The 12,559-nt window shown below is 38.1% G+C and overlaps 1 protein-coding gene across 1 annotated transcript in view; it reads left to right on the top strand.

The window, feature by feature from the left end:
• The window catches only part of MYO10 (myosin X), a 164,057-nt gene extending 151,499 nt beyond the window's left edge, over positions 1 to 12,558 (top strand). The window contains exons 33-41 of the mRNA XM_035560318.2: positions 504 to 661; positions 1,986 to 2,109; positions 3,890 to 4,187; positions 5,889 to 6,096; positions 6,714 to 6,850; positions 7,722 to 7,842; positions 9,836 to 10,288; positions 10,663 to 10,854; positions 11,142 to 12,558. Coding sequence (XP_035416211.1) covers positions 504 to 661; positions 1,986 to 2,109; positions 3,890 to 4,187; positions 5,889 to 6,096; positions 6,714 to 6,850; positions 7,722 to 7,842; positions 9,836 to 10,288; positions 10,663 to 10,854; positions 11,142 to 11,252 — 1,802 coding nt within the window. The 3' untranslated portion in view covers positions 11,253 to 12,558. The remainder of the gene's footprint in view (positions 1 to 503; positions 662 to 1,985; positions 2,110 to 3,889; positions 4,188 to 5,888; positions 6,097 to 6,713; positions 6,851 to 7,721; positions 7,843 to 9,835; positions 10,289 to 10,662; positions 10,855 to 11,141) is intronic.
• The last annotated feature ends 1 nt before the right edge of the window (position 12,559 follows it).

The following is a 12,559-nucleotide window of genomic DNA, read 5'->3' as shown; positions in this document are numbered from 1 at the left end:
ATGCTCTTCTGTCATCTTTGCCACTTCATTTGTGTGAAATTAATGACATTTTTTAAAAAGAAGTAGCAGCTCATGCTTTATACCTGCTAGTATGTGTGCCATAGGTGATGAAAGACTCATATACAAAACAAGACTTAGATTTTCCTTCTACAGACAGGACTGGAGAAGCAGGGCCTGCAAGTCACGTATTGCTCACAGTATTCCACAGTGATGTTCTCTGATCGCTTTTACTAAGATTACTGGATGAAATGGAAGGCAGCATGGTGGTGGCTGCATTCTAAGATTATTCTTATGCTTTTTTAATGGAGAGAAACTCCTTTAAAACCATACTGTCCAGATTATGTTACTGAATTGCCAGTACAACTTCTTAGTCCCTGAAAAACTGCCAGCACAATCCAGAATTCAGCATTTGGGGTCTCATGGGACTATCTGTTTTCAGAGACAAGTGGTGGTATATTTATAGTTGCTGCTTCCATGGTTAACAATTTTTATTGTTGTGCTAGGCTATTGGAATGTAACTGTGTATGGACGCAAACATTGCTACCGTCTCTATACAAAATTGCTTAATGAAGCGACCCGCTGGTCAAGTGCCATCCAGAATGTGATTGACACAAAAGCGCCAATTGATACCCCAACTCAGCAACTTATTCAGGATATTAAGGTAGGAACAAACAGGCAGAACTGGGAAAGAAGAGTTGTTTAAATAAATATTTGAAATCAGTCTTTTTTTTATGTTGCCTTTGCAGTACGTAGTAATAAAGCAGAAAACATGAATTTTAGTTATGCAGTGACATGGACTGAAGTTGTAGAATCTGATGTATTCACTCACCTGCTAAAGGAATTTCTATTTAAACAATATAAGACCAAAGTATGAAGTGCAAATTGGAGGGGAAGAGGGATAACTTTTTTCTCTAAAACAGTAATAAGCTGTACTGTTTTGGGCAACTTGACAGACGTTGCTGTATCAGGCAGTAGAGCTGTAGTCTGTGAGTTCATGAGTTAGCAGACCTGTTTGGCTATGCTCGCAGTGAGCAGCGTGCCAGGATGTGGACTAGACAGCTCCTGTGATTTTTTTTTTTTTTTTTTAATTCTCCCCTCACCCCACAATGTGTTGCATTTCTTGATTTATGATAGCGTGGGTTAAGCATGTCTCTCTGCATGACAAGAAGCATGCTCGGTGAATGTTTACTGCTTTATGATCCTGCTGGGGACATTGCATGCATACCCAAAGAAGGTCTTTCTAGAGATTTTTGTTAATCTGCTTTCAGGAGAGGGGACGATGATTCCCAAAAGATACAAAAAAGGCAAGGGGGAGAACTACTAACCTTTTTTCTTAGTGGAAGCCTCCATCATGGAGAAAAATTATCAGATCCTAAATTTCAAAACTACAAAAGCTGTTGAGAGCCTTTCTTCAGAGCAGTAGAAATATGTGGAAGTTCAGGATTGACAGAAGACAGTGATCACACATTTGTCAGACTTGAGCTAAGAAAGAACAGTATTTAGACATCAGAGTGGGTGCATCAGGTTTACAGCAGCTATTTTTCTGGACTGTTTTGCTGATGATAGTTCCAGCAGATTACAACTGAAAAGGCCAATTAGGTATGCTGGAGAAATAGTTCTAAATAAAACTTAAAGAACGATGTCTTGATATAATTTCAGCCATGAAATACTGGAATAAAACAATCGTAAAATGAAAACACACTTCCAGAAAACCTCATGAAACTTCACTTGTGTCTCCTGCAGCACTACTATGGTTAGTTTTTTTTACTGCACAGATAAAGTAAGCTTATGCAATTACTGAGGTTAGCAGGCAGTAAGCATTCATAGCCTGCAGAAAACCATGGAAGCCACAGTACCTGCAAGTGGATTTAGCACCAGATAGTAACACTGATGACTGATCTTTTCATAGCCAACCTAAAGGCACAAAGCATTGTATCACTGTTAATGCTGAACCCAACATCCTGCTTTTTTTCTTACCCCAATAGGAAAACTGCCTGAATGCTGATGTGGTTGAGCAGATCTATAAGAGAAACCCTATTCTCCGTTACACTCATCATCCGTTGCACTCGCCATTATTGCCGCTGCCATATGGGGACATTAATCTAAACTGTAAGTTTTTCAGGCATAGAAACACTTTTCTGTATGAAAGACTAAACTGTGGGATGGGAGTTTTCAGTCCATGGGTATAGTGAAAAAATTATTCTTGTAATGCAAATAAAGACGTTTCCCTGTTCTCTTGCAGAAGGTAGAGAACAGCAGTTTACCTAGCATAAAACCATGTGTTTGTGGTGCTCCTACAGGAGTGTTACAGAAAGGAAAATTGCTATTGCTGCTTTAAGACAAATTTGTTACCAAAACAGCTAAGAAGACAGAGTTTTAAAAGCCTGGCACTGAAATCAGGAACAAAACCCAATTCATTCAGTCTCCTTGAATCATACACTCCTTCTCAAATTATTGCTTTTTCATACCCCATGAGGGGAGCTGCAGCTGCACAACTTCAATTCACAAGTGTAAGGTTCATCAGTTGTGGTGGGAAGTATTATTTACATGAAACAAGTTGTGAATGGGCATGCTTTGAAAAAGTAATGGTTCATTTATGCCTGAAGCAGGTGTAATCGTGTCTTTTAATATTATTTGTTCAATCACTAACTTAGAAGTCTGTTTTAAATGAACGGGTCACAGTTATCGATGGTTATGAATCTGATGCCTGTAAATGGATTTGCTTATATTATTTTGCAGCTGTGTATTAAACAAGATTTGTCTCAGATCAGAAGTTTCATCCCTGGGAGGAGGGTGGGAGGTAACAGTTGATTAAAAGCTAAGGTATTTCTTGTAACGCTTCCTGATAAATCACGTGATATCCTGCTGCATGAATGAAAAGGAAAAATAAAATCCTAGGAGAAACCTCTCCCTTCTCTTTTTATTCCTCCTCTTGTCCATTGGCAAGCCACAATTCTGATCTTGAGCTGGTCACTTTTGCTGGTTGTCCCATGCACAAATGCAGCATGATTGCTCTCTAATCCGCATGGACAGAAAAGGCTAGCTCCCTCTGAAGTAGAAGTCTTTCCAAAATCTTCCCATACTAAATGTCTCTCTACAGATGGACTGATGCTCGGTTATTGCCATGACTTGCAGTTGAGTTCTAGTTACTTTCTTTAATAGTATAATGTTAGGAATGTTAGGTTAGAAATGTAGTATTTGGAAGATATGCCTGTACTGCTTCATGCTTTGATGGTTAGTAGGCGTAACTGATTCATACACCGGAGCAATCTCTCATCCCTTGAACCCAAGCACCATGGTGCTTTTAAGAATATTGTGAAAGTTCTTAGTCCATGCTGAAAAACTCGTAGTATGAAAATCAATCAAATCACCTTCTTTTCCAGCACTTCATAAGAAAGTTGCAGTTTCATGGCAGAGATTTTGTTTTATTCATGTTGTTTGGGTTTAATTGAACTTCTGCTGTAGTCAAAAGTGATGTCATGAACCTGTCACTTTCCATAATCCAGTCATGCTTTACCTCACTTAAAATCTGACTAGCTTTACACTTCCTTGTGACAGTGACAAAGTGATATACTGCCAGCAGCGTGGATCCCTTCTCCATCAAAGTAACTTCTCCATCAAAAATCTCTGATCAAGCAAAATACACATTCTAAGCTACATTGTCAGAAATTTCAAAATGGTATTTCATTACATTCAGAACAAATCTCAATAACAGAATAGCTCATAAAATGAGTTGGCATCATACATTGGAAATGGAAAAGATCCGTTCTAATATCTTGCATAATAAGGGCCATAAAATATATCACTGGGCAATTCCTATGGTAAGTCTGAGTGCTTTCTCTTTCGTATCTCAGTCTAAGCACCGTTCTCCCTGTTTTTTTGTTCGCAGTGCTAAAAGACAAAGGTTACACAACTCTGCAGGATGAAGCTATCAAGATATTTAATTCTTTACAGCAGCTGGAGTCTATGTCTGATCCCATCCCTATAATTCAAGGTATCCTACAAACAGGACATGATTTACGACCTCTTCGAGATGAGCTCTACTGTCAGCTCATCAAGCAGACCAATAAAGTGCCTAACCCTGGGAGCGTGGGGAACCTTTATAGTTGGCAAATACTCACCTGCATGAGTTGCACATTTCTGCCAAGTCGTAGCATCCTCAAATATCTCAAGTTTCATCTCAAAAGGTGAGAAGCCTTCAACTACAAGAGCAAGAAGTTTCTTCACTCACTGTCTTTTTCCCCACAACATGTAACAGTGTTTAGACATCTTATAGTGTGATTTGAAGATACATTCACTTAATGAACTGGTTATGCTAAAGAGTAAATCTGAAAAGAAAAAAAAAAGTTGTAAGAAAACAGTGTTTGAGTTGATCTTGATTCTTATTCGAGGAATCAAGCAAAACCCTATGAAACTGAATGCATAATCATAATTTACTAATGTTGACAAAAGGTGTGGGGTGTGGGGGGCTTTCTGTAATTTTGTTGCTTAAAAAAAAAAAAAAAGTTGCTTAAATGACTTGTGGCAAGTATGCATAGGTCCTGTTCCTAACTGTCCAAATCAAGTTGCTAAAAATTATTCATCATGCTTACCTTAGTTTTTTGAGGTACTATACACATAAAAGAACATTGCAGTGTTTAAAGATATACTTGAGGTAAAAATGTTTATTTGCAAATCTAATTTAAAACACTAGCAACTATTGAGGAAAACAAAACATTTTTGAAAGCTAAGCATTAACCAGAATGTGGAGTTCCTCTTGCTCTGATTCAGCCGAAGAACGTAAAATGTGTCCCCTTAGGAAAAGTAGTCCAATAGTTACAAACTGTTCTCAGTAATTTAAAAGTCACATCTATGTTTGTGCTAGAACATGGACTCTGTAAATCACTGTGCTGAATGTAATTATTTTATAAATGTTTGTAAAATCCTTGAAGACATACCTGTCAAAGTGAGATTTGTGAAATACATCAATCACTATGCATAAATGTTGGAATTTTTTAAAAAAAATAACAATATTGATTCACTTTTAATTTAAATCAGTTCATAAAATAGTCTCCCTGTTTAAAAAAAAATAAAGCTATCTGACACAATGTTTGCAGGTTGGTTTCAACACTATAGCTGCACAGTCTTCTTAAAGCATTGCTGTAATCCTGCAGGAATTTTTTTATGCCTTGTAGATGATGAATTTCTAATTTTTCATACACTTATAAATGAAACCTTATTAGGTTGAAGAAGCTGATATTTTGTCATTGGAAATATTACAGAAACACTCTGTACGAAAAGCTACTGAAATTCAGTGGTTTTCAATAATTAAGAGTTCATTAAATTCATTATAAATAAATATTATTGTAATATATAATCATAAATGAGTTCATTAAAGTTGTTGGTGAATATTTGTAGTACTAACTACTGAACAGTAAGGTTTGAGAGAATCTTCAAGAATGTCATGAATAGAAATCAAGTATCCTAAGTGCCACTGCTGCAAAACTGAGCTGTCAAAAATGTTTTTTTTCTGTAGTACCTCAGTGTAGTTTTGTCTTTATTCAACAACCGTTATTGACAAAAAAGGGAGTTGATTGCAACAAGATTATTACAGTTATCCTGCTGTCAAATCTGAGCTGTTACAATGTTCCTGTAGTTAATGCTATAAAGGCGGTTCCGTTTTTGCTTTCTGTTAGGTTTGCAGAACAAAATGATGTGTGTACATAAGTTACCGCACAGTAAATCGTGTTAGAACACTTTCCTTGACAGTGTAGATAAACCTTTGACTGTGCCAATTAAATAGTGTACTGAATACAGCAGTACTTTGTCACTTTCAGGAGAGAATGGTTCTCATATAAATAAACTTTCTGTTTTGCAGACTGGCAACTTAAATAATATTTGTCTTACAGGGTTCGTGACCAGTTTCCAGGAACTGAAATGGAGAAATATGCACTTTTTACTTATGAATCTCTGAAAAAAACCAAATGCAGAGAGTTTGTGCCATCACGGGATGAAATAGAAGCCCTGATCAGCAGACAGGAAATGACATCTACAGTGTATTGTCATGGTGGTGGCTCCTGTAAGATTACGATCAACTCGCACACCACAGCTGGAGAGGTGAGAAGTGGTGACAGACAGCTTTGGCACAGAACCAGTGTTTCTCTGTAGTGGCAGTTCCAGCCAGTAGCGGTGTTAGCCCTTGGAAGTACCAGCAGTGTCTCTGCCAGGTGGGAGGGCACGGTCGCTGCTGTCAGGGCAAGGAAGGCTTACAGGTCTCTCTGCCCCACCCCTCCAGGATGTTCTGAAGAAATCCCGGCTACTACAACTGTCTTTACTCGGCAGAGGATTACCCAGCAATAGTGCTCTTGTAGGAAAAAATGCAGGACAGACTAAGCAACTCAATAGAGGCATTATTGGAATAACTTCAGGTATATACTGATGTGTACGAGGCCAAATTGTTTGCTAAGCTGGAACACTTTAGCCGAGTTGGTGAAATACAAAGGTTATTTATATCTGGGCAGGTGATAGCACATATATATTCTGAAGGAATCATCCTTACTTAGGATAAAAATGAAAGTGGAATTTGGCAACAATTAATACTGATGATGAGAATATCTTAGCAGCATTTTTAGCCTAATGTAAAACCTAGTTTTGAATTTCTCCTACTTATTTGTCTTGCATCTGTGGTACTACTTTTCCATCCTATGGTTTCTTCATGTGCTGTTTTTCATTAGGTGGTTGAAAAGTTAATTCGTGGTTTGGCCATGGAGGACAGCAGAAATATGTTTGCTTTGTTTGAATATAATGGAACTACTGATAAAGCAATTGAAAGCAGAACCATTGTGGCTGATGTCTTGGCGAAGTTTGAAAAGTGAGTGCACCTCTCCTTCTCTCCCACCAAATCTAATAAATAGCAATTAATACATTTCTGATGTTATATGCATGGCAATCAGCATCCTTTATCTACATACTGCTGGGATTGTTTAGTCTGGAGAAGAGGAGGCTCGGGGGAGACCTTATTGCTCTCTACAACTACCTGAAAGGAAGGTGTGGGGAGCTGGGGGTCGGCCTCTTCTTGCAGGTAACTAGTGATAGGACTAGAGGGAATGGCCTCAAGTTGTGCTAGGGGACATTCAGGTTGGAAATGAGGAGACATTTCTTCCCAGAAAGAGCAGTCAGGCATTGGAACGTGTTGCGCAGGGAGGTGGTGGATTCACCGTCCCTGGGGGTGTTCAAGGAAAGGTTGGACATAGTGCTTAGGGACACGTCTTAGTGGGTGACATTGGTAGTAGGGGGATGGTTGGACCAGATGATCTTGGAGGTCTTTTCCAACCCTAATGATTCTATGATGATAACGAGGGGAAAAAAAGGAATGTCTAATGTGCAAGTACAGTTTGTAACAGGATAACTTAATAATGTTGTTTTTATCAACACTTGTCTGAACCATAGATAAAAGATTGTGAAGAGAAACTGGGTTAGAAACAGTTGACTGAGTACTGAGTCAACATTTGTAAGTCCTTGATTTAGTTTTGGGCTTTAAATACATATTTATATGTATCTCCAGATCACATAAGTCAGGTATACTTGAAACAACTAACTGCTGTCAACAATACCAGATTGATACCAGGTGTAGGAAAGCAAAATTCAGCTAATGCCATGCTGAAGTTTTTCAGGTGTCAATTTAGAAAGGAGTTTAATTATGAAGGTCTGATCTCTCTTTCCCTTTCCACACACACCTGTAGGCTTGCTGCCACTGCCGAAGCTGGGGAGATGCACTGGAAGTTCTACTTCAAGCTCTACTGCTTCCTGGACACGGAACATGTCCCAAAAGATAGCGTGGAATTTGCCTTTATGTTTGAGCAGGTAAGGAAAAAGGTTTTGTTCTGAGGCACTTTTAAGAGAAGGAAAAAAGCGAGATCTAGGCAACAAGGGGAATGTTTTGATTGTGCTTCTGTTTAACTAAATGCACTGCTCAAGCAGCAAATGTAAAAATAACAATAATAAAAAAATAAAGGCAGTTCAGTGATAAAAATAAGCTTATTCTGACATAAATTAACCAAATGTGATTTACCTAGTGTTATGACTATTCTTGCTTCTGCATTACCTGTGAATTGCTTTATGTATAGTGGTGAAAAAATTGGATAACTGGACCTATGCTAGATAATTTATATCCGGGGGAGAAAAAAAGGATAATACCTGCATTTCATTTTGCTCTTATGAAACTGTTTTCTTAAGAAAGTACAACAAATAAAGTAAAAATGTGTAATTGGCAAGCAAATTCTGAGATACCCATATTGAAAACAGTATAGAACTAACCAGCAGCTTTTCAAAACCTGATTGGTATTTCATAGGCACCATAGTAAAACAAATCAGTCTGCTCTCAGCCATAACCATAAGACAGGTACAGTAAGCCAAAATCCACTTAATCATGGTGCTGAGCAAAGAGTGAGGCCATACTGCAAAACGTAAAAGAAAATAAGCAAAAATGATTTATAATGAAAACTAAATGCCTCAGCAGTTGGATTTCTATTATATGAAGTCTTGCAATTACTCTGAAACCTGCTGATGACAGATATTATTGTGGAAAGACCTCCTCCTTTTCTACTATACTGCAAATGGCTAAAAAGTCTTCCAGTGAACAGCTTCTTTCAGGTGTGTACTAGAGACTTAAAGATTTCAGTGTCTTGGCATGCAAACAAGTTTACACAGATGTTCTGTTGGCAGGTAAGCATGAAGTGATCAGGAGCTGACATATTTGAATTTTTGTATGGATGAAGCCTTTCCCCTTCCCACAAGATTGGGAGCACGTTCACTGTAATGGAGTATTTCTTCCTTTTCACAGTTTGGGTTTTAAGGCACCATGTTACAGCACAAGTCTACCGGAAGTCTCCTTGCAGAGCCTACTGCTGTAGCTCGATCTAGAAACACTCATTGTTGGCTGAAGGATCTGGGCAACAAGCTTGCCTTGGTTGGGCTTAGTCAGCCTGTTAATGCCTCCACTTTGGGATGAAATTTAAACTGTAATAAGAAAATCCATGAGAGCTCTGCATCAGATTTGTTTTATTGGTTTATATGGCAGATCATTTTCATGTAGCATTCAGTACTGACTGGTGTTCAGCCAAATATTTTATGTCTTGCTAAGACCAATAGTATTTCAGTTATAAAGCATGGCACACTCAATACTTACGATTAATATTAAAATACCTGAAAGAGGTTCATCAGTTCTGTTGTTTTTTCAACTTGCTTTCAGTGTCAGACATGGATGTTTTTCAGCAACTAACTTCAGAGAGATCCCTTCTGTCTTAAGTTTTAGTTCTGTAACCTACATTTTTTAATTAATTTAATAATTTTATCTGGGACCCTTTTAAGATTTACTGTTTTCCCTCAGTGCAGTTTGTTACAAAGCTGTCTTAGGGTTTTGCTCATCATTCTGGAAACATCAGTTTCACAGACAGATTATTAATAGCACTGAGTAAAAGTAGATAACTATTTCTTCCCGATGCCCTCGAACATAGATGACTTCTCCCAAGCAAGTGTTTAGTTCCTGATTTTCTCCCCTTTAATTTTTCTTCTTTCAGTGGTTCAGTTGCCCTTACATAATTGAATTCTCAAAGAGCTGTACTAGTAAGAGAAATTCCCCTTAAGCAAGTTCATCAATTGCTTTGCAGTTCTTCTGGTAAACCCTGTCTTAACCAGTTTAACAAATTTGCCATGAGATTTACCACATTTGTTTTATTTCATGGTTCATTTATTTCAGATCCTGGGTTTGCTTGGCACTAAGTCTGTTTCCCATTTCTCTCTCTGTTCTTTCAAATATTAGTTTGTACATAAAAAGTTACCTTTTTCCTCTCTTTAGGCTCACGAAGCAGTGATTAGAGGACACTATCCTGCTCCTGAAGAAACGCTCCAGGTCCTTGCAGCTTTGCGTCTCCAGTACCTTCAGGGAGATTACACTCCACATACCACCATACCAGAAATGGAGGAAGTATATCCCTTGCAAAAGTTGAAGTCTCGAATTACACAGTCTACCAAAACATTTACTGCAGCAGAGAAGGCTGAGAAGAAACGAGCCAGCTTTCTTGAAGGAACATTGCGGAGGAGCTTTCGCAGTGGCTCTGTCAGCAAACAAAAGGTCGAGGAGGATCAGATGTTAGACATGTGGGTCAAAGAGGAAATCTCAGCTTCCAGGACTAGTATTATTGACAAATGGAAAAAACTGCAGAGGATGAACCAGGAGCAGGCTATGGCAAAGTATATGGCTTTGATTAAGGAATGGCCTGGATATGGGTCAACACTGTTTGACGTAGAGGTGAGTAAGACCTCCTGACCACTCAAAATATAGGTTGTGCTGTATAGCTGGTGATCTCATTACAGACTGGTGAAACCATAAATGCTATATCACAAATACTCAGACAGCTGATGTAATAAAATGTTGTATATTAAAAGCATGCTCCAGTTAGCATGCACTGTAGGCATTTAAATCCGCCACTTACCCATAAAATACAGAGGGACAGAATGCTACACTGTAAGTTGCATGTGTGTTTAGGAGAAGCATAAAATGTTGTTCAAAGATGGACAAGCAATACACTTTTATTTTAAAATAGCTACAGGCAAGAATCTCAACAGTAAGCGTGGTGTGGCTCCTCTGTTACCGTTACTTTTAATTTACATTCTTTCCTCTAGTGCAAAGAAGGAGGTTTCCCACAAGAGTTGTGGCTTGGAGTCAGCGCTGATGCTGTTTCTGTCTACAAGCGTGGGGAAGGAAGGCCTTTGGAGGTGTTTCAGTATGAACATATCTTGTCATTCGGAGCACCGCTTGCCAACACCTACAAGATCGTGGTGGATGAGAGGGAATTGCTTTTTGAGACTAGTGAGGTAAGAGCAAGAAGGAATTTTGTTAGTACTATGGCCTTCCTGTTCTGATAGGCAGACTACTTGGTAATTAAAGAAGCTGCTGTGACTGTTAACAGATTCTTTTTTCAGATCCCTGTAAAGCTAAAGAGAAGACATCATGAGATGGATAGAAGTCCTGAATTTTTATATAACAGCAAAAGACTTGTGCTGAAAGCTCAACAGTTTCTTTTACTGCTAGTGTATAAAGGAACTCATTCACATACTGTTACCTTACTAAGGACTTTCTGCTCTTTATTCTCTTTTGGCAGGTGGTTGACATTGCAAAGCTGATGAAAGCATACATCAGTATGATTGTGAAAAAACGCTACAGCACCTCTCGATCAGTGAGTAGTCATGGAAGCCAGGGCAGCTCCAGGTGAAAACAAAACCAGTTCTACTGCACTCTAAATAGAACATATCGCTGCTTGGCCTCAAAATGACCTGATGACACTGATCACATCTGTTGACAAGCTAACCAAGAACCAGAATTTCCAAGGAAAATATCTTCCAACCTTGTTGTAGAAAGACCAGAGGGTGGGGAGGGAAAAATCAGCTGAAATAATCACATACTGGAACTGCTAGCTCACTCAAAACTTTCCAAAGCATTATCATCTTCAGTTGATGTAACAAATGCCTTAAGACTGGATCCACTGCAATACAAGCAGTAATAAGTGCCTTACAACATTAAACCCAACTTGCATTGACCTAAAATTGATGATAAAAGTGGAGGAAAAACTTTTCGTCCTTTCAGAACACTGAAAACAAAGTTTTATTCATCCATTCTGCACTAACCTACTGGCCTGCACATATGTGGGAAGAGGGAGGGAAGAAGAGTAAGGTATATTTTTTTGGAGAGCTGCTGGCAGCCTTCCTGACAGATGCCAACACTTTGCTTCTTCTTGCTTCTGTGGATGTGCACATTGCACATGCATATTTGAGCTGTCAGTAAATTTGACTAATTTTATTCTGTATTTCGTAAGTCTTTCAAAGCAAAGGGAAAAAGTATGTGCAATGGTGTAAACAGTCTTTCTGTACATTTTAATAGTTCAGAGTTATAGTTGGTTACAATTGTATGGTTACTTTATAAGCGGTTTTATTAACAAGTAAATTCCAAAATTTTCATACATTGATTTTACTATTGCAAATATGTATTACCCTATAAGTAACAGAAGTCTGCATTCTGTATCTGCTGTATTATAAAGAGAGATGTAGCTGAGAATATTTATAGACTGCTCTAATACGGAAATACAATTATCAGTTCCAGTACTCCATAATGTCAGCGTAAGTTTTTAATATTAAAAATTTTCTTTTAAAGACACCACTCTTATAATTGTGGCTGGACTCTCCAACCCAGACTGACTGGCAAAGGTCAGAGCCATTCAGAATTGACTGAATACAATGCAACTGCTTTAATATAGAGTTCTATATTTTACTTGGTTGCCTGATGAAGTTTCTTGACAGTACCCTGTAAATACATTGGGGAATATCAGCTAAAAGTAAGCTGATTTTTGACTTTATTTTTGTACAGAAATAAGTGTAATATAAGGCAAAATTTTGATCAAAGGTATCTTTTAGTCCACGGAAAAAAAAAAAGACAAAGTACTTACTGTTATTAAAAACCTCAGCCTTTAAGCAATTATGCCTACTTACTCAAAAAAAATAAAAATGTCCAGCAATAAAGAAAATG

The sequence above is a fragment of the Cygnus atratus genome, chromosome 2 (assembly GCF_013377495.2).
Source record: "Cygnus atratus isolate AKBS03 ecotype Queensland, Australia chromosome 2, CAtr_DNAZoo_HiC_assembly, whole genome shotgun sequence".
NCBI lineage: Eukaryota > Metazoa > Chordata > Aves > Anseriformes > Anatidae > Cygnus > Cygnus atratus.
The sequence above is the reverse complement of the archived record's forward strand: the minus strand, read 5'-3'. Positions and strand labels throughout refer to the sequence as shown.